At 45.0% G+C, this 22,514-nt stretch overlaps 1 protein-coding gene across 1 annotated transcript in view; it reads right to left on the bottom strand.

The window, feature by feature from the left end:
* Positions 1-22,514, bottom strand: part of Nln (neurolysin) — a 106,417-nt gene that overhangs the window by 5,031 nt on the left and 78,872 nt on the right. Inside the window, exons 10-12 of the mRNA XM_006982738.4 lie at positions 12,777-12,963; positions 12,314-12,442; positions 10,976-11,112 (exon numbers count right to left, since the gene is read on the bottom strand). Coding sequence (XP_006982800.1) covers positions 10,976-11,112; positions 12,314-12,442; positions 12,777-12,963 — 453 coding nt within the window. The remainder of the gene's footprint in view (positions 1-10,975; positions 11,113-12,313; positions 12,443-12,776; positions 12,964-22,514) is intronic.

Below are 22,514 nucleotides of genomic sequence, written 5' to 3'. Positions count from 1 at the left end.
GAAAGATGGGCATCGAAGACTCTCCACATGGAGTTTATCTTCTTGGCAAAAATAGCCACTTGGGAAAGAAACTGTTCTTGCCTGGACTGACTGACAAACTGTTCTATCAACTGGCCATACAGGACCATAGGAAAATGACCACTGAATTTTGCCAAAACAAGTCGAGATGGTCCTTCAGGTTCCTGCTTTGCAGAGGAGACTTTCAAGACATTCTGCAGAACAAAGGGAGAAGCAACTGAGAAACTCAAGGTCTATAGGCTGAAGATGGATGCCCCAACATTACAGAGGAACTCTGGATGACTGTCCAGGCAGGCAACTGTCTCTGTCATTTCCAGAATTTTGGAAGTTGCTTACAATGCATTCCTGTTTACTTAAGTAATATTATATTCTTCTGGGGTCTCTGATGTAGTTGAAGATTAGATATTATAATTTTCCTTGGTTATGATAAAAGATAAATTAGATATGAAACTTTAGACTCATAAATATAGGATAAATAGAATGTTTTCTTTAATTTTGCCAAATACAAATAGACTAGATATTATAACTGTAATTCTTGCTTGATAACTGTTTTGTTATATGTAATTTTACTATGTTAAAGTTAAAATCTTTCTTTTTGATTAGACATAAAAGGGAAGTGCTATGGGATATCTTTCTGTACGCTGTGAATATGTGTTGCTCCGATTGGTTGATAAATAAAACACTGATTGGCCAGTAGCCAGACAGGAAGTATAGGCAGGGCAAGCAGATGAGGAGAATTCTGGGAAGAGGAAGGCTGAGTCAGGAGTCACCAGCCAGACACAGAGGAAGCAAGATGACAAGGCAGAACTGAGAAAAGGTACCAAACCACGTGGCTAAACATAGATAAGAATTATGGGTTAATTTAAGTGTAAGAGCTAGTCAGTAATAGGCCTGAGTTAATGGCCAAGCAGTTATAAATAATATTAAGCCTCTGAATGATTATAAGCAGCTGCAAGTCCTGGGGGGAGGTTTGGTGTTGGGGTAGAAGGCAGGACCAGAGAAATCCTCCTGCTACACTCTATGTTGCTACTGAATGCATAGATCCAGGGCCTGGAGCATGATGATGATTAGGGGTGTATGAAAATGGGCTAGCATGACACCAAGAAGGAACATAGCAATCTTGTTGCTTTATCTGTAAGCATCTTCAGAAAAGAGTCTGGCTGGGCAGTGGTGGGGTAAGCCTTTAATCCCAGCATTCATCACTCAGGAGACAGAGGCAGGCAGATTTCTGTGAGAGAGAGGCCAACCTGGTCTACAGAGTGAGTTTCAGGACAGCCAGGGCTGCACAGAGAAACCCTGTCTTAAAAAAACAAACAAAGCCGGGCGGTGGTAGCGCACGCCTTTAATCCCAGCACTCGGGAGGCAGAGGCAGGCGGATCTCTGTGAGTTCGAGGCCAGCCAGCCTGGGCTACCAAGTGAGTTCCAGGAAAAGGCGCAAAGCTACGCAGAGAAACCCTGTCTCGAAAAACCAAAAAAAAAAAAAAAAAGGGAAGAAAGAAAGACAAGTCTGTCGGCCACTGCTGTTGAACTTCTTGGTAACTCTGCTAATGAGGACTCGGAGCTTGGTTTCGTTTGTGTCATTTTGATACAGAGAAGAAAACACTAACAATTAAAATTTTTTTTCTTACATGGTCTACAGGAATATCACCATTCTAACAACAATCAACATTCTGAAATATGACTGGCTGTTCTTGTCATAGGCTCCATCATTCCTGGAAGCACAGCAGAGCTCCTAGTACACACACACACACACACACACACACACACACACACACACACACACACACTCCCTTTCCTGTGGTGATATACTGTGTACCCTAATAAAATTTACCTGAAGATCAGAACAAGCCATATAGATTAAACGTAGAGGCCAGGCAGTGGTGGCACACACTTTTAACCCTAGCACTCAGGAGGCAGAGATCCATCTGGATCTCTGTTGAGTTCAAAGCCACTCTGGACTACAAGAGATTGATTCAGTTTAGGAGAGAAACAGAGCCAGGCAGTGGTGACACAGACCTTTAATCCCAGCACTTGAGATCTCATGCCTTTGTTACCAGTATTTGGGAAGCACACAGGCTGGTAATCCCAGTACCAGGAAGGAAGTGATATGGCTGGGTGGAGAAAGGCATATAAGGCGTGAGGAGACAGGAACTAGAAGCTTTTTGGCTGAGGACTCAGAGGCATTCAGTCTGAGGATTTGTGGAGACAGGATCTCGCCCTGCTTCTGGCCTGAGGATTCGGTAGCAGTGAGAAGTTTCTCTAGTCGCTTGTTCCTTTGTCTCTCTGATCTTTCAGCAGTTACCCCAATATCTGGCTCCGAGTTTTTATTATAAGACCTTTAGGATTCGTGAGACCCCTCCCCCACTGCCCATCATGTTGCAGTCTGACCACAGTTTCAGACTGGTGTGTGGAGAAGGAAAATGTTCTCTTTGGGCGTAAGAGTGTGGAAACAGCACAGACAACAGAAGTTGGTTTTATAGAATTACGAAAATATTTAAAAGCTTGTATTAAGGAAAACAAAATAGATATTAATAGTAGAGAGAACAGTATAATGAATCCTCAGGCATCTATCACCCAACCTCGATAATAGCGAATCTTGAGATGACAAGCATTAGCACTACGCCTGGCTTATGCAGTTCCTGGGATCAGATCAAATGCTAGACAAGCATTTACCCACCTGACCTACATCTCCAACTGCCCATTATTGTTATTATTATTATTATTATTATTTTTGAGACAGGAACTATACAGTGTAACCTGGTCTCCAACTCTTAGCTCCTGCCTCAGCCTACCAAGCACTGAGATTACAGGTGTGTCCCCCTCCCACACACACACATACACCTGGTAATAATTAGTATTTTTTCACAGACACTCCATTTTTAAGCTCTGCATCTTATAGATACTATTCCTTTGACCCTAGCACAATCAGGCAGACAGACATCTGAGTTTGAAGCCAGCTTGCTCTACACAGCATGTTTCAGGACAGCCTTAACAACAACAACAACAACAACAACAACAACAAAACAAACAAAAAACGAAGGCATTTATACTTCAAATGTTACAGAAAAAGAACAACAACAACAACAAAAAAGAACAAGACGTTAAGCTCTAGCGCACGATCTAACACGTGACAAGGCTCTCCAGCAGCTGCTGTGAATCCGGTAGGCAAGTTCAGCGGGAAGGCAGAGGCGGCGCTGGGGACCTGGGGACGTGTGCAGTGAGGTGAGGAGCTGCTGCAGCCTGCTGCCGGCAGGGCCACGTCAGAGCAGGGCACTGTTTAGTCTCAGAACACAGGGCTCGGGACAGCTCGGCCCTCCTCTGCTCCTGCCTCCAAACAAGCTGATTCAATTTCCTCAATTATAAAGCAATGGTCTTTTAATAGTTCCATTTCCCTTGCAATGAAGCTTTGAGAAGAGTTTAAGAGTCACTTTGGTAATAGGATCTAGCTTTTGTTAAAACACAAAAACAACAAAAACCCAAACCACCACCACTACCACCACCAAAAACCCAGCAGCTAAGCGAGGCTGTGGAGAAGCAGCGTGGGTCGGTTGAATCCGCCACAGGGGGAAGGAATGTTGGCCTTCAGCCATTCAATGTGTTTACACAGTAAAGAAACCTGAACTGTCAGGAGGCAGGAAGAGAAACTCTAAGGCATCTGGGAGACTGCACAGAGTCAGATCCTATCGGCTCTCCTGTGAAGGGAAATCAATCAGTCTCCACTGAGGTTTAGCATACTCCAAGAGCGGCACGTACAATTGTGCTTCGGCATTGTGCAAGCCTTTTCTAACCCTGAGGATTTCTGAGGCAAGGCTAGGAGCTCTGGAGTCAGGCCCAGGCCTAAACTTCAGCTTTCTACATGAGCCACACAATTCTTGGCCATGGCTTCCTTATCTGTAAAATGGGAATAAGCCGTCCTTACATTTGTCAGGCTATTAGACTCGGTGGGATTGGTAACTCTAATCCCTGCCTCCCCCACACCCCTAAGGGCATTCACTTATCTGTATTCAGGGAAATATCTGCATTCTTGCTTTGACATTTCCTGAACATCACTTCTGTCTTCTAGCAAGGCTGGAAGGAAGCTCATGAGACTTCACCTCCACTCTCAGTGAGGGAGGATATTAGAGAGAGAGGAGGCCCTCCTTTTATGCAAGAATACAAACCTTCTGAGGCAGTATTTTCATGGCAAATGTAATTATACTCTGCAGGATGCTCGTCATCTATGGTAATGAGAACATGGGGAGGAGAGTGGACTGGCTCCCACCTGCTCTGTGTCCTGGAGACAGCACACACAGTAGCTTCCTCATGGCTCTCCAGTGTGCAGGAGGGTGCGTGCCCTGCCCAGGACAGGGGAGGACATCTGCAAAGTGGACTTTGAGATCTTTCACAGCCCCCGGTGCTCTGCCTGTGGCACAGCTTTGTGTTTTCTGAGGGTGAGGTGATGTGTGTGTGTGTGTGTGTGTGTGTGTGTGTGTGTGTGTGTCTGAGAGAGAAAACCACAATGCCTGTGACAAGAGGCAAGCTGGGAGTGAGGAGGGCCAGGGCTGGGGGTCAGGAGCTAGGAAGGAGAGGTGGGCAGAACCTGAAGAGGTCGGCTGGAAACCTCACACCACCACCCCCCCACTCATAAAGACAGAGAAGGAATGCAGAATGCCGGGCCAGGGAGGAACATGTACTGGGAGCAGTGTGTTTTAAAGGGCGGAACCAAGAGCAAGGTCCAAGATACCTACAACTTTAGGGTAGAGGAGATGCAAAGGTGAGTAAAACAATCTCTTTTACGAGAGAGAGAGAGAGAGAGAGAGAGAGAGAGAGAGAGAGAGAGAGAGAGAGAGAGAGAGTCTTCTGACCTAGAAAGAGAGATAAGAACTACATAATTAGGCACTGGGCGTGGTGGTCCACACCTGTAATCCCAGTAACTGGGAGGCTGAGGTAGGGGAGATGGAGAGTCTCATAGAGGCTAGCCTGGGCTATATAGGGAGACCTGTCTCAAAAAACGAAATATCAGGTATTAAGGCTCCAGTGGAAACACAATGAAGACCATAAAAAAAAAAAAAAAAGACAAAAGAAAGCCAGGCCCAGTGGCCCAGGCACTCAATCCCAGTTCTTTGGAGGCTGAGGCAGGGGATCACAATTTCAAGGCCTTCCTGGGCTATAAAATTGAGTGTCAAGGTTAGACTGGGCAACTTAGTGTAAGCCAGCTTGGTGGTATAGCCCCACAGTCCAGCGGTGGAGCGCTTACCTAGCACATAGGAGGTCCTAGGCTCAATTCCTAGACTCCTCCCAAAGACAAAAGAACGACTGTCTGAATTGGCTGGGATTCAAGACTTGGGAGTCTGTGCTTGCAAATATTTGAGAAGAAATCTGCTGAGCACAGAGGCACATGGCTGTAACCCCAGCTCCTGGAAGGCTGTCCTAGGATGCGCACAGTCAGTCTCAGGAAACAAAACAAACAAACAAAAAAAACCAATCCCATCTCTTTCCTTTGTCTCTTCTATCAGGTGAATCAAGGCTGCTAAAGGGTCGGATTTAACAAAAATCTGTGGCCGCACAGGAGTGCGGATGAGCCAGAGGGAGAGAAGTAGATCTGTTAGTGAGGGAGACCCAGGAGGAAAAACTCCACCTTCTCCCTTATTGAGAATTATGGCAGGACTGAGCCTAAGATCCTGTTCTAAGGGTCCTGGCATTCTTAATCATTAAATTCTCCGAAAGCAATCCTTTTCCAATTCAAACGGAAGTCTTCCTGTTTCCGTGTATGTTACTGAATGCATGTAAGGTCTTCCTGTGACTCCCCAGACTGAAAGCCAATAGTTAAATCAGACAGTCTTGTTCTTTCAGTATTTCTTTCTGAAGCAACACCTGCTTATGCTTCTCCTTCTGATGCAAGAAACAAAGCTTAGAAATTTCTCTCAAAGAAAGACAGACAATTCTGGCTGAACAATATAAACAGCCTTTGAGTCCAATGTCCGTATTACCTCTTAGGAAACTTTCCCACAATGAAGTTGCCTTATTAAAAAAGATGGCCCTAGTTAAAATGCTTCCATTTTTTCAACCCTGTGATTAGGGGCTGGATTTTGAAATGACATTTAGTGAACTTGAAGACGTCCTGGAGGAGAACCAGAGCCGGCTGAGGGGCATTAACCCAAGCAGCTCTCCCACCGTCATTAAGACAGCTGTCAGGGCCAGAGAAGTCACATCTGGCGAGACGGCTTCTCCCCGTTCTACTACAACAGACTTTACAGATGTGTGTGTGTGTGTGTGTGTGTGTGTGTGTGTGTGGTGTTCTCCTCTATGTGTACATGTGTATGAGGGTAGAAGTGAGATGGTTTGCATGTGTGTGCATGTTATATGTTTCTGTACGTATGTACGTGTATATGAAAGCATGAATGTGAGAGCCCACGTGTGTGTACGTGTGTGTGTGTGTGTGTGTGTGTGTGTGTGTGTGTGTGTTGCACGTGTGTAAGTTGGAGGTCAGTGTTGGATGTCTTCATCAGTGCCTCTCTATCTTCCTTAGTACTTGAAGCAGGTTTCTCACTAACCCTGGAACTCACTCGCTTAGCTAGATTGCCTGGCCAGTGAGTTTTATAGATCCATCTGCCTTTGTCTTCAGTGGTGGGTTCCAGGTGTGGGTTCCTGTGCCTGGCTTTTATGCAGGTGCTGGAAATGCCAACACATGTCCCCACGCTTGCAAGGCAAAGATTTTTACCAACTGAACCACCTCCCAAGCCTGAGTTAGGGACAACTTAATAAGCAAATTAAGTAGCTCAAATATGATGTTTACTTATTAGAAAGAATAATACGAAGAACTACAGAGAAAAAAACATGGGTAGCAGAGCTGGGGTCTGTGACAGGACAGTGGCCAACTCTAACACTTGGAGAGAGGTCCCAGAGCAGGAGACGACTGTACCATGAACAGTCACCGCTGCTGTTTGGTGTTCGGAAGGCTGCAGGCTGACCTTTGACCTCCCATGTCTGGTCTCCCAGTGAGCAGCATGCCCTCTACTGCTCTGCTCACCAGGGTATGAAACAGTGCTCAGGGCAGACCCTGCCTGGGCTTTGTAGGACAGGACAGCAGAGAAAGCCTGGACATGTGCTTCTGTAGAGTGTGACCAATGTGGTCTCTTGACCCAGCCTCTCCAGAGCTTGGGCTGAGTCCTCACACCTCCTGCTACCTTCTCAAAATGCTGCAAACACGTTGGGGAGTGTGAGGCCTTGAGCCAACAGAGTTTATCCGACAGCCCGTGATGGATGGTTCCCATGACTTCAGACCAAGCAGAGCATTGCTTTCTACTATAAAAATTCCTATTGTTACTCTGCTTACGTAACCAGCATCTCTGTGTGAACTGAAGGCAACACAGCCCAGGTAAGGTCACCTTCTGCAGAGCTGGCAATGGGAAGACTGAGTTCACACACAAAACAAGCAGAGCCTGGTCCACTGTGCTGAAGAACAGTGCTTCTCTTTCTGTTTATCTTTGCACAGTTGTAGGAACAATGGGAGCTTTTTCACAGGACAGGATTATCGTGCCAAGAATTTTTAATTTTTGATAAATATTTGTATTCTGTAAGTCAGGTGCTAGAGTAAATATTTGTAAAACAAAAACAAAGCAAAGCAACCCTACAAAAACAAACAGCACTCAATACCGGGGGGAATCAAATGACTGTTGGAAAAGTGGGTTCTAGAATGTGCACACACAGTGAGGCGTGCGAGGGTGGGTGGGTGTGGGGGCCTCTCCTTGGCTTCTGGAGCCAGGTTTGTGATAGCAGGGCCGTGATGGATGATGGGGTTCTTCACAGCATTGGAAAGGAAAGGGAAAAGATGTGGGAAGGTTAAATTCAAATCAGCCTCCTTTCACAAGGAGTAGACTACCACCGCATTCCGCCACAGCGTCCACAAACACAGTGGAGCTGGACGGCCTTTCTAACACCAAGGGAGCAGCTCCCCCTCGTTGGGATCTTTCTTCTCCAAGTTCACTCCTGTCTTCGCCTAATGAAGAGCAGCCTGGCTGCCTGCCAAACTACAGAGCCTGAGACGAAGCACAGGGAGACCTGATGGCAGGGTTGCTTCTGCAGGATGTGCAAGCAGTCTGAGGTCCACTGGGATCTCCAACGTGGCTGCCGCTTTGACAGCTGGAAGAGTGCAGGGGCTGAGATGTAGCCAGATGAGTGGAATTGCAGATGCGGGCTCAACTCAGGGAGTGTATGCTCACACCAGGAAGCCTCCCAAGCAACAGCAGCCAGAAGGGGGTCACACTCGGACCTTCCCCAGCCTACCTTTCCTCTCCTTGAAACACTTTCTGCTGGGCTTGGTGGTGCACACTTGTAACCCCAGCACTCAGGAAGCTGAGGCAGGAGAATTGCTATTAGTTTGAGGCCAGCTGGGGTTACATAGCAAAACTGTCTTAAAAACACTGAAAACCTTTCCCCAAACATCCCCCAACAACCTATTGTGTTCTGAGGTCTACACCAATCCATGAACTATATAAAGTGAGAAACTGTAACACAAATTGCTTTTCACCCCAATATCTGGCTCCGAGTTCTTTTTTTTTTTTTTTTTATTAATAAGACCATTTAGCAATTCATGTTACAAGGAACAGTTCCATGAAAAGAAGAGAAATGTCACCTGAGTCCTTCAAAAATCTCACCGCCCCACATCATCAGCATTTTGGTGTGCTTTTGTCCTAACCACATTTTAAAAATATTGTGTAAAATCCTTTACAAAGAATATTTTCTGCCAGGCGGTGGTGGCGCATGCCTTTAATCCCAGCAATCGGGAGGCAGAGACAGGCGGATCTCTGTGAGTTCGAGGCCAGCCTGGTTTACAGAGCTAGTCAAGGACAGGCTCCAAAGCTACAGAGAAACCCTGTCTCAAAAAACCAAAAAAAAAAAAGAGTATTTTCATTTTATGTAATAGTTATTCCAAACAATCCAGACATGAGCCAAAGTTTATCAAAGCCTTTCCCACCTGCCCAAGTTCACAGTTTTGTTAGTAAGATGGAAGGGGGTCACTCTGGTTGGATAATCTAGAAGAGTTCATCTGTTTTAGACTATTTATGTGTGTGAGTGCTTTGCCTGTTTGCACGGATGTGTAGTGGAGCACATGCAGGCCTGGGGCTTGCAGAAGTCAGAAAAGGGTGTTGGAGTCCCTGGAACCGGAGTTACAGATGGTTATGAACCATTAAGTATGTGCTGGGAATCAAACCTGGGTCCTCTATAAGAGCAACATATGCTCTTAACCACTGAGCCACCTTTTCAGCCCCCTGAGTGGCCTTTTAAGTGGGATCTTTTAAAGAACAGTATGGTTTTTAAGAGGCACAGAGTTTTTTTTTTTTTAAAAAGCATACTTTGTTTTGAAACAAGGTCTCATGAGGCTCAGACTAATCTTGAACTTGTTATGTAGCCAAAGATGACCTTAAACTCCTGATCCTCCTGCCTCTACCTCCCAAATGCTGGGATTCCAGGTGTGTGCTGTCATTTAAATATAAGCAAGACATATATTTAAAATGGAAGGCACAGAAAGAATAAATGGGTAAAGGTGGGCAGAGCTAAGAGAACACCCCTTTACTTCTGAGCCACATTCCCGGCTCAACTTTCCTAACAAAGGGGAAACTTGGACTGGGTACAGAAATACATGCCTGTAATCCCCAAAGCCAAGGAAGATGAGGCAGGAGGTTCATGAGTTTGACGCCTCCTTGCATTAGATAGTTAGACTTGGGGATGGGATAACAGGGAAGAGAGGAAAAGGTGAATTTACTGAGAGGCTGGGGGTGGGGACAGGGACTGAAAGAAATCAATAAAGAGAATGGGGGAGAAGAACACTGAATGACCATTCAGGCTAGCCAGCATCCCTCAACGGAGGGGCAAGTAAATGGACTCATACTATCTTCTCCAGAGGACCCTGGGGAGGGCACCATCTCAACATGGGAAGGTGGGGGAATAAGAGCTCAACACATGCTGGAAGTCATGCAGAAGTTAGAATATTAAATAAGAGTCAGAGTCAGACTGTTGGCTGGGTGATAGGGTCATAGATGGAAGTTTAAAGAGAGCCGCTGGGCGAGGTGGGATGGGAGGAGAAATGCTTGGAATTAACAATAAATAGTATGGTTAGCCTGGAGGTATTTTCTGGAGGGAGAAACAGGGAGGAAACGGGCGCCTAAAATACATATTTCAATATGTATGCAGAGAGGCACTACCGAGTCTAGAAACAAAAGCCCAAAGAACAAGTTGGCTGATTGAAATAAGGATTGAGAGTTTGATTTGGGCAATTTGTTCTAATTTCTGAACCAAACAGAACTTGGAAACACGCTGGAAATAGACCAGCCTTAGACATAACTGACAGTCGAGTCTTGGATGAGCAGGGAGGCTGGGGTCTGTAACAGCAAGGCTTGGCGGCAGCCACCTGGCAGGTGGTCACCTCCCTGTGCATGGGAAGGAACGGCGCAGACTAATGAAGCAGCTTCAATTACCCAGAGGCACTTAGGTTACAGACTGTGCAGGAGGTGGAGTACACCGGCCACAGAGAGAGGGTGCCTCCCACAGAATCTGTACAAAGAAAGCCGTAAAGACTATCAGAACACAGAGGCTATTTACATCAGGAAGAAGTTTACCTTTCTTTCTCAACCTCTTATAAAACAGAAACACTGCACGGCACATGTCAAAACTAGTAGCTATAAACTCTCAAGTGCATAAACAAGGCTTTGAATTTTTAATTATGCAATATACTGGAATGTTAATAAGCGAGAAAGCGCAGTAGGTTTTTTTCTTTAACCTGTAGAATTAAGAGTTAATCACTTGTACACTGAAACTTAATGATGTATGATGATTTGAGAAGATGCCAGGCCTTGAAGTTAAAAGCTGCTGCTGCTCTGTCTCCTACTCTAGCTGTTGTAAGTATTTTACACTTGAAGCTAAAGGAGAGAGAGTGACCACACCATTAACACAAGGGGGTAAAAAAGCCATACTATACCTCTGGATTCATGATCCCTTCTTTTTTAAAACAGCTGTAAAACATGTCCATGGAAAAGACTTCACTCCAAAGATATCCATAATATTGGCCATCATACCCTCCGGCCAAATGTCCAAAAGTGGCTGGCATATTTGTGCCTTAAAAAAGATACATTTCAATCAGTATGATGGAGGATGCTAATTAATCAGGTTATGAGCTAGCTAGCTTGCCCTTGGGGAGCCCAGCTGTGAGGAGAGAGTGAATGAATGATAGCGTCTCACTGGCTGGTGTGTACCCTTGGCCAAGATGTTTGCAAGCCTTTCTCCGATCAGCTCTGGAATGCCTAACAACAGTTTCTGAAGCTTTGTCCACACGGGTCAGGATCTCAAAGGGGAAATCAGACCTCAACGCTAATGTGCCTTGAAAATACTCTACAGATAACCCTACCTTTTGTTCGAGCCTCTCCCCTACCCACCTCCACCCCTGCAAACCAGGAGCTGGGAATCAAACCCAGCCTAGCACATGCTGGACAAGCACTCCAATGCTGAGCTACAAACCCAGCCTCCTGCCACACTTCATAAGAGCCAAGAGGACTCTAAATAAAATGGCATTTGTGTAGTTGGTAATTTCTGAAAATGAAGTGTTTTGAAAAAAGATTTACCAAGTGAGTCTACACATGGCTTCCTTAAGGAGAGTTCTGTCAGAGACACAATGCTGTTCCTTGGTTATAAGGAACAGATCAGGAAGTGAGGCCTGGATGATTCAGTGGCCCCTCTTATCTTATTCTCCTTCATAACTGTGTCTGATTCATTTCAGCAACAATTTCCTCGGTGAAAAGGTTTACTTTGCAATCCCTGTCCAAATGCATACATATTAGCTGGCTTAAAAGTACACATGTAAGTTCAGACTCACATTCTAACAAGCACTATAAGCACGGAGTTAGAAACGGCCAGGCAAAAGCTTGAGCTGGCATTAGACTCAGAGGTGAAGGGGTTCCTGCTTCCCCCTGAAATGCCCCTTCTGCCAGCTTCCTACTGACAATCCCAGGGAAGTCTTGGTGCGCACAGGGAGGGGCGGGCCGGGCAGGGGCTGCCAAACGGGAACGGCTGTGCTCTGGGGCGGAGGCCAATTGCTCACGCCTGATGACACTGAAATGCTGTGACTCGGGAGCCACCTCTCCTTCGAGCACATTTGGACAGGACAACGCCTAAGGCGGTGTGCTTATCTGAAAGCTACGGGCTCCTTACTGAGAGCAGAAAGGAATGAACTGAGGTTTGAGGCGCTAGCTCCACCCACCTGCAGGGTGAAGGACACTTAGGTTTCACAGGAAAAATGAACTCAGGTGCTACCGCTTCATACCTGGCGTGGCTGCAACTCCTAAAATCTCGGTGCAGTACTTGGCATATTCGCTCGCGGCATCCAGCGACGCGTTGGTATGGAGAGACTGATCAACTTTGCTCAAGACAATCTGGCGCAGGGTCAGAAGACCTAAGGAGGTTAAGAGTGTTTGAACAATGTGTTGGAGAGAGAACTATGTGTTCTGATACCACAGGTCGGAGATTTGAAAACTGATTCCAGGACCACTCATCACGAAAGGGTAGCAAGGTGAACGGGCAGCCCGGCCATCTAAGACTTAGGAGACTTCTCTCTCCGAGAGTCCCAGGCATCTCCATGTCAACACACTCAAATGTTCTTCCCTCCATGCACCAGCACTCCTGGGGTCAACGTTATCAAAGTAAAAATACGTCTGGCCAAGGGCAGCCAGGGGTTTCCCACTAAACAGCTCCTGCATGTTTTTTTTCTGTAGCATGCTGACTCATACCTGTGTTGACCAGTCTAGAGGCGACCAGCTTCTCAAGCAGCTCATCTGTGATAGGGCTTCCATCTTTATAATGTCTTGACAGTTTCCTCAGGGATTCAATGTCCCACACCCAGTTTTCAAGCATTTGTGATGGGACCTCTACAAAGTCGGTTTCCACATTTGTTCCGCTAAATCGTGCAAAGTCAGTCTAGAAGGCAAACATGAAAGTATTTTTAAAAGCACTGAGTAGAACTATACGTGCAACAAATTTACACGAAGTAAAACCAAGGCCCACCACAACAAGGCAGAATCCGTTTTGTTGGACGTAGTTGTACGTAGGTCAGTGGCAGAGGGCTGTCTACCATGTGTGAGGCTGACCCCAGCTGGGGGATGGGGGAGAAGGCAAACGCTTTCCCCGGGATAAACAGTTTCTCCCCAGCTCCTCCTCGCAGTTGGTTACTCTTGTTTACTCAATACATGCCTCTCTGGGCATTCACCGCTGTTGCTCAACTCCTTCAGTTCAGATCAGCAGGAGAGTTAAGTCACAACATTCCAGACTGATTGTGTGTGTGATGTGTGCCCTGCTGTGGGAAGCCTGAGCTGGACCTCTCAGATCAAGTAGAGAAAAGAAGCCAGTGGCCTGGAAAGGGGCCTGAAACGAGCTGCAAGTGGGTGAGTCAGTGTGAAGAGAAAGGAGAAAGGAGCAAAGCCGTACCCGGAAAGTTCAGGACCTCTGTGGCGGAAAGAAGGGACTCACTCAGGGGGCCTGGGCTAAGCGTTCTAAAACCCGAGTTTCAAACACTCTTGAGTCAGATGTAAAAGCTTCCAAGGGAAAGGCAGATTTCTCAGAACAGTCTAGTGGCTTGTTTTCATTCATTTTTTTCAGGCTACTGTTTTTAATCATCACGCCATACACAGAACACTTGCAAACTGTTAGCAGCAGAGAAGAGTTAGTGCTGACCCCACAGGGTCACACGGGTCCCCTCCTGTCTCCCTGTGCCTCAGTCCTCACACCCCAGCACTCTCCCAGGCTTCCTCACCCCGGGCTCTACAAGGAGGGGACGGGCAGAGGACTTAGCCGCGGAGAAGGCGGCAGATGGGGTGCCGAATCAGCAGTGTATAACCACTCTGCTTTTGGCCCAGGGCACAGGCACAGATGTCAAAATGACGGCACATTCTGCCTTCCTCTCTATGCAAAAACACGCTCTGCTTGACTTCACATTGTAATTGTGCTGATTCTAGACAGGGAGGGCTGCAAAACAGGAGGTCTAAGGGAAACGCTTCGGCTGGCACTGGGCTTAGGGTACCTCTGTTGACGACGTCCCCTTCCCCCAGATTTGTACAAGGAAAGAGGCAAAGATCCCTAGAAACAGAATACTTTGCCTCTTTCTGGAACGTAACATTTTAAGATTACATCCACATTACGGGTAAAACAATCGAATGCAGTATTATAACAGCCAGTGCCCAGAGAAAGCGTTCCCGTGGCAGGCATGAGATCTAGCTCTTACAGGAACAGTATGATTTAAACCAAGCAGCTCAGGAGAGAGTTCAGTTGGTAAAATTTCTGCTGCATAAACACAAGGACCTAAATTTGCTCACCAGCACTGCCAGCATCATAAACAGGCAGGTGTGGTGGCATGCACATGTGTAATCCCAGCAGGTGTGGTGGCACACACACACTCGTGATCCCGGTACTTGGGAGGCGGAAAGAGGAAAGGCTTGCTAGTCAGCCAGCCTAACCTAATTGGAGAGTCTCAGGTGTCAGTGAGAAACTGTCTCAAAATAAGATGGACGGCTACTGAGGAACCATACCAGAGGCTGACCTCTGGCTTCCACACCCAGGTGCACAAATGTGCACTTGCACACACGTGATCATGTGCGCACGTTACTGTATGATGTAAGTCCTAGTACTCCTGTTGGTGAAATAAGGAAAGTGAAGTGTAGATAAAATAGCAGAAGTAGGACTTAGAACCAGATGGCCTCAGTCCATAACTTAAAATCTTCACAACACTCTAGTCCAGTGCATCTTATTGTACAGGAAAACAGAGAAAAGGGTCACATTATGGTATTTCAAGAGTGACTAGATCTTTTGAAAGGGGGATCTTAAAAAAATAAAAGTCCTTTACCAAATTTATCTTTCATGTGAAGAATTAAAGTGCCACTTGAGTATGTTCCTGAAGAAAAGGGAATTCCTCCTAAGACTGAACAGGAGGCTGAGGTACACAAGATGAAGCTTTGCAACCGTCTATTCTGAAGCAGAGATGCTAACTTCATGGTTGTATGAACCAGAGCTTTTAAGCAAATAGTAACAGTGCAAACAAGGGGAAATCATGCCATCAGCTCCCACCACACAGGACAAAAATTAGAAGCTTTGTAAATCTTGCTTGTGGGAAGATTTCTAAGTCAGTATTCACAGATGTGTACATGTAGACATACATACACAAAGACAGAGACAGACGGACAGATTGACACACGCACACGCACGCACAATGGGGGGGGGAAGGGTTTGTTCAATATCCAGGAAAAAGCATGAACAAGTGAGTAACTCATGAGTTAGAGCTAAAACTGGACAAATAAGAGTCAACAGTTATGTCACCAGCGTGGAGAAGAGAAGGCTTATTCTACCCGAGCCCTGCTGCAGTGGGGCAGAGCACTGCCAATGAACGAACAGATCAACAATGTCCTCTAGAGAACAAAAGGAAATGTTTGCAAGGAAGGAGGAAAAGCTAAAAATAGCTCGCCTGCTTACCAATTTCCCAAAAGTCAGCCATGCTGCCTCTCTGTGAGCGCTTTGGGCAACATCATTTAAGTATTTTTTTTTTTTTTCACATGAGGACAAAAAAAAGCTGACAAAATTCAAAAGCCCAATTTCCAACAAACAACTAAACTCCCAAGCCAAAGGACCCCAGTCAGCACACACAGGGACATGGAGACTTTGGCTCTGCAGGGATGGGGCCTTGGCACAGGACTGTGGAGTGGCTAACTGTCACACGTTACCAACCACACCACTTCCCAGAATTCCCTAAAGCAATTCTCTGTTGTGGAATCATCTTCGTGTACACGGTGAGGATGTGTCACTCGGATTGGTGTAATAAAAAGCCGAATGGCCAATAGCTAGGCAGGATTTTTCAGGGCAGAGAGGACACTGGGAAGAAGGGCAGGGTTGCCAGCCGGAAGCAGAAGAAGCAAGACATGTAGGAGAAGAGGTAAAAGCCATGAGCCACGTGGCAGCATGTAGATGAATAGAAATGGGTTCATTTAAGTTAAAAGAGCTAGTTAGAAACAAGCCTAAGCTATTGGCTGAGCTTCTATAGTTAAAAGAAGTCTGTGTCATTATTAGGGAGCTGACGGTCCAACTATATTTCTCTACATGGTTCTCAGCATGATCAGTTTGGGGATGTTGAAAATAATAGTTTGGGAGCATGAAAGCTAGCCATGTTCATCTGTCTCTTGGATAAAACTAAGTATTATACCGCCCCACAAAACAATCCAATGGACAAATTGGAGCAAGCCTGTTGCAGAAAATGTTTTGACCATAAGAGCCTAAAAAACAAGGTTAGCTCAGATTTCTGTTTGGATAGAGATTTTTGAGAGGAATAAAGATACCTAAATATGGGATTTTTCTTTCTTTCTTTTTTTTTTTAGAAACAGATTTATTTTATATGTGTGGGTGTTTCGCCTGCATGCATGTACACGCACTACATGATGGCTAGAAGAGGGTGCTGGATCTCCTGGAACTGGAGCACATACAGATGGTTATGAGCTACCACATAGGTGCAGGGAACTGAACCTGGGTCCTCCGCAAGAGCACCATTTTACACAATTAAAAGCTGACACAGAGATTACTTTTTTTTTTTTGGTTTTTGGAGACAGGGTCTCTGTGTAGCCTTGGCTGTCCTGGAACTTTCTCTGTAGACCAGACTGGCCTCAAACTCAGAGATCTGCCTGCCTCTGCCTCCCAAGTGGAATTTAAGGTGTGTGCCACCACCATCCAGTGAGATTAACTTTTAAATTTATACACTAAAGTAAAATGAAACAAACAACTAAATTTGTTATGTGAGCTTTTGCAACATTTAAAGGCCAAAGTATTATGGGCTATTATTGTCTAATTAAGAGACCAGCTTCCTTTACTGGTTACAACCACCACAGACCATTTTTATGATAACAAATTCCAGAGAAAAGGCAACTCGACGGGCGGCGGCGGCACACGCCTTTAATCCCAGCACTCTGGAGGCAGAGGCAGGAGGATCTCTGTGAGTTCGAGGCCAGCCTGGGCTACAGAGTGAGTTCCAGGACAGGCTCCAAAGCTACACAGAGAAACCCTGTCTCCAACCCCCCCCCCCCAAAAAAAAAAAAAGAAAAGAAAAGGCAACTCTTGGAATGAGTGGGTTCAGTGTGCCTAGGAAAACTGACAGGCCCTCAGGAGAAGTGATCTTGGCTGACCCAAGCGACCCGCTGCTGATTTAATAGCATGTCGTCCATACCCTAATCTTTCTGATCTACCGCAAGTCTCCCGCTAATGGAGAAGTTGATGTAACAAGGCATTTAACAACAAGTGGCCACTGTCTGTGATGGCTAAGAGGCCACAGTTTTATCTTCCCATGTATCTAGCCATCACTGGAAAAAATAGCAGAAACAACGAAGACATGAGTCACAGTTCCTCTTTTGTTACTCTTCACAGCACTCCTGCAGTTCAATAGGTCATCATTCTACCGTCATCTGAGGACACAGGAAAAACACACAGTTTGGAGGGGTCTTGAATGTCATAAATTAAACACATGGGCTCGCCTTTACACCACCTATACTGTCTTAAGTAGGCACTTATTTAAACTTTTCTTTTTTAGATGAAAACAAACAAAAGTTCCACCTAAACTCAAATGCTGAGGTCAGTGAGTGAGCCCGCTCACCACCCTATTCCAGCACATGCCCGGAGGAAACAGAGCTCAGTGTCTGTACTGAGGTGTAAGAACATGCTGTGTGGAGAATCTATCTAACCCAGGTATTCAAGGATAGTTTTATGTTCCACCTGACCTAGCTTCCAGCCTAAGCTAGTCTCTCTACATTCTTTGAATATTTAACATTTTATTTGTCTCACTCTCTTGACAATACTAGACTTTCAATTTTTGGATTCTTGCCTTTCATGTCCTTAAACTAAATCTTAACAATTCAAGATATTCTAACTACTTATTTTGAATTCTATCCTATCATTCTTTGTATATCACACCCAGGGGATAATCCATAATTCTGCTTTTAAAGAAATCATCTGCAGAGGGGTTGTGGCGCACACCTTTAATCCCAGCACTCAAGAGGCACAGACAGGCGGATCTCTAAATTCGAGGCCAGCCCGGTCTACAGAGTGAGTTATAGGACAGCCAGGACTAAACAGAGAAACCCTGTCTTGAAAAACAAAAACAACAACAAAAATCATCTGAGCATTCTTCTTAAAAACAACAAAAATCCTTTCTCTAATTATTTAAAAAATAATAATACCAGGGCTGGAGAGATGGTTTAGTAGCTAAGCAGACTCAATGTTTTTCCAGAAGACTAAAGTTCAGTTCCCAGTACCATGCTGAATGGCTCACAACCACCTCATAGAACTCTAGCTCCAAAGGATCTGATGCCCTCTGCTGGCTTCCACTGGCATCCATACTCATAATGACAGACATATAAAAGTAATTTTTTAAAAAGCTAAAAAAGCATATATAGAAATTATAGTAAACAAAAGAAATCAGCAAATTTCCAAATAAATATCATACACATTCACATTTTGGTTTATGTTATTAGTTAGGATTCATTCTATGCTAACATATATGTAAACACTTGTATACACATTAAAAAAAAAATCAATGGGCGGCGTTGGCACACGCCTTTAATCCCCAGCACTCGGGAGGCAGAGCCAGGCGGATCTCTGTGAGTTCGAGGCCAGCCTGGTCTACAGAGTGAGACCCAGGACAAGCACCAAAACTACACGGAGAAACCCTGTCTTGAAAAACCAAACCAAACCAAAAAAAAAAAAAAAAAAAAAACCTCCCCCCAAAAACCAAAAACCAAACAAAAAAAATCTAAACAACAAAAAAAGAGAGATCCTGAAGGAAATCCTGTCTGATGTCTCGGTCACAAACTCTAAAAGTTCATGGGGAAATGTGAAAGGAGACACTCACGCTTTGCGCTGTTATTGGAAGAACTTCTAATAGCTTAGGAGGAAGAAGTCCATCCTTGAGGAATCTCTGTGTGGGAGAACCAACTCAGACCACATGCACACCACTGCCGCTAGTGCGCAGCTCGAGAGTGCAGAGCAGGCAGTAGATGCCGGAGCATGCCGGGCTGGCTGCCTTTGGGTAACTTGTGCTAAGATCCAAGAGCCTTTTCACTTAGGAAGTGGGGACAATAATGTAGGAATCACCTAAGGGAGAGCGCTGTCTGGGAACAGTGCTGGGCTGGCACACTCAGGAGGTCTGGGCAGCTTTGGTTTCTCTTTTGTGTTTCTAAGGCAGTGGCTTGTTACACAGCTCAAGATGGTCACAAACTCACTATGGGACCCATGCTGGCTTTGAACTTGTGATCTTTCCGCCTGAGCCTCCGGAGTGCTGGGAGGGAATACAGGTGTATGACCTCACCCAGCTCCGTTTTTCTTCTTAGCCTGCCCAATTCGCACCTGTCCTGAGATCGGGTTGTTCTGACCAAACATAGGCTTCCTCCTAGCAATTATATCTTATTGTCAGTTAGGAGAATAAAATACCTATGCTTCCTACAACGAATCCTCTACCATCCCCAGTATAGTAAGTAGCTCATGCCTTTCTCGCTTCTGGGGTCAAACTTTGAAGTCGTCAGTGATCATCTGAGCAAGGCAAAAGTCCTGGACCTGATGCTTCCGATCACTTCCCCACCCTTCACTCACAGCCCTGGGAATGCCGGCAGCCATGAGCTTTCCTGAATCTAAGCATGAGCAAGTCTCCTTACGGCCACTGGTCTCCTTCCTCTTGCCTCCTTCCCCATTTCCTCAGTTTTGATCCAAAAGGGTTGAATTACACATAAAGTTACAAAAATAATAAAAATTATCAAAGAATAAACAAAAATATTCTATTGAAAAATAACATACTAGCTGGGCAGTGGTGGCGCATGCCTTTAATCCCAGCACCCAACACTTGGCACTCGGCAGGCAGATCTCTGAGTTTGAGGCCAGCCTTGGCTACAGATTCGAGTTCCAGGCCAGCCAGGGCTGCACAGAGAAACCCTGTCTCAAAACCACCCCCCCTCAAAAAAAAAGAAAAAGAAATAAAAATAAAGTATTAATACACATGCGACTCCTAGTTTTTTAATGTGCTTTTTAACATATTTAATTTCCCCACCACGCCAGTGACACACCTGAGGGAACTGCTCTTGTCTCCATTTTATTTTATTTTATTTTATTTTTGAAATAGGGTCTTACTATTTAGCTATGGGTGTCATAGAACTCATAATGTAGACCAGGCTGGCCTCGAACTCACAGAGATCCACCTGCCTCTGCCTCCTGAGTGCTGGGATTAAAAGGCGTACGCTACCATGCTAGGTTTGCCTCCATTTTATGAATGAAGAAATGAGTGGGTTTGAAAAGGCCAAATCACATATCTTTTTCTTTCCTTTTTTTTGATGGGGTACATGGGATTGAACCTAGCCCTACATATTTTAATCCAGTGTCCTGTTCTAACACCAGAGTTCCCCTGACAGAGTCTGTTTCTCTGTAGTGGTATGTACTTCAAATAGCTACAAAAGACTAATGCTGTTAGTTTGAAATTTGTCTGACTGTATACATCCCTTTTAATTAAGGCTTTATTGTGATTCTGAAGTTTCTTTAAAATAAGTATTTCCTTATAGTTCAAAACGCATTACTGATTCTAATGTACCCCCAACAAAGACATCAGCATGAATGAAATCTGGTGAGTATTACTCTCCCATTCTGCAGAAGTTCAAAAGGCCAGGGCTTACAGAAAGTGCAAACCATGAAACAGGAACAGAGACTGGCGGTGCCTCTCCTGATGGCTATCTTTCAAATTACTGACCTGGCAGTGTAAACACAAGAAAACACCATGAAACTCAAGTCCCTGATGACGACACAGTAAACTAGGGCATCCACATGCCTGAAAACTGGAAGTTCCTGCACACATATTTAAATATTACCATGACAAGCTCCACTGAGCTCCTCTGGTCACTTACTCTCCAGGCTGTCACAGTGCAGAACCCAAACACTGAGGTGCCGTATCTTAAAACCGATCTAGTGCACATGTATGGAATATTCAGAAGTACTAATGAACACAGAAGTTATGAATCTCATTCAGCTGCCATCTGTTTGCGATCAGTACAAAAGGCCTCTAAACTTAAAAGCAGCAAATACATAGATCTCTGCGTACAAAAGGTAAAAAGTATTGGTCACTGGTTCTAGGCATGAATATGCCAGTATTCCAACATTCTAAAATGCTGCCTCTCATCTGAAATGGTAAGAATAGACAAATGTATTTTTCAAAGACAATCTCATGAAGAGGTGATCATGAAGCAAAGGACAGCATCAACACACTCATCAAATGGACAAGTCTGTCCGTGAACGGTTAGCCGAAGGTCTCAGAACCGAAGAGAACTGATTGCTTTCAGAGATAAGCACGGGGTAGGGAGAGATGACATATTGGTTCAGAGCACTGGGTTTCTTTCTGGAGGACCCAGGTTCAATTTCTGGCCCTCACATGATGGCTCACACCTATCTGTAAGTTGAGTTTCAGGAGACCTAACACCTTCTCAAATAATAATAAATAAAGACCAACCACTCCAAAGGCAGAGCCTTGCTTATCCGCAGATACACGCCTCCTTAGGCACCAGGCACAGCACACAAGTGGTAGACAGATACACATGCAGGCAAAATACCCATACATATAAAAATACTAGAGTAGATTAAAAAATACAATGTACCAAATTACATATGCAATATCAAGCAGATGTATTTCAGTTAGGCACCAGTTTTCAAATGGCACAGGACATCAACAAAGTATTTTTCAATGCTAACGTGACTACCTCAAAGGATCAAAAGTAATGCCAAATAATATAAAAACCACAGTTGTGGAGAACTGCATGGAGAATACAGGGTAAGCACAAGGCACTGATGTGGTAAGAGGACTATACTATGCCTCAAGAGTCTGCGTCAGGAACAATGAAACCCTTTGGAAGACCACTGTTATTTTAATAAATGTGAGTAAGACACTGAGTTCCTTCTTTGTAAAACTGCCAGCCAACAGTCAACACTGGGCAGTAAACCGCTGTATTAGGAGCTCTAAACTTGAGGTTCATCTCCTTTGGGCTGTATGGGGTGGGGGGAGTCGTGTGAGTTTTTCTAATTCCATCTTACAATTTTCAGAATGTGAGTCTAAGGACACTTTTCTGGAGGAGTACTCAGCTCAAAATAAGTAAAAAGAGAGCTGGCTTGGCAGTTAAGGGCTCTTCCAAAGAACCTGGATTTGATTTCCAGCATCCACACGGCAACTCACAACTGTCTTCAACACCAGCCCCAGGGGATCTGATGGCCTCTTCTGGCCTCCATGGGCATTTTAGGCACATGGTATACATATATAGATACAGGTAAAACATCCATACACATCAAAAAATTAAAATAAATGAATGAATAAAGACCAACCACTCCAAAGGCAGAGCCTTGCTTATCTGCAGATACACACCTAGAACTTAGCTTATTTAACAACCCATAATACCGAAGTTAAGGAAGCTACTTTTACTTTTCAG

The sequence above is a fragment of the Peromyscus maniculatus genome, chromosome 15 (genome assembly GCF_049852395.1).
Source record: "Peromyscus maniculatus bairdii isolate BWxNUB_F1_BW_parent chromosome 15, HU_Pman_BW_mat_3.1, whole genome shotgun sequence".
Taxonomy (NCBI): Eukaryota; Metazoa; Chordata; class Mammalia; order Rodentia; family Cricetidae; genus Peromyscus; species Peromyscus maniculatus.
The sequence above is the reverse complement of the archived record's forward strand: the minus strand, read 5'-3'. Positions and strand labels throughout refer to the sequence as shown.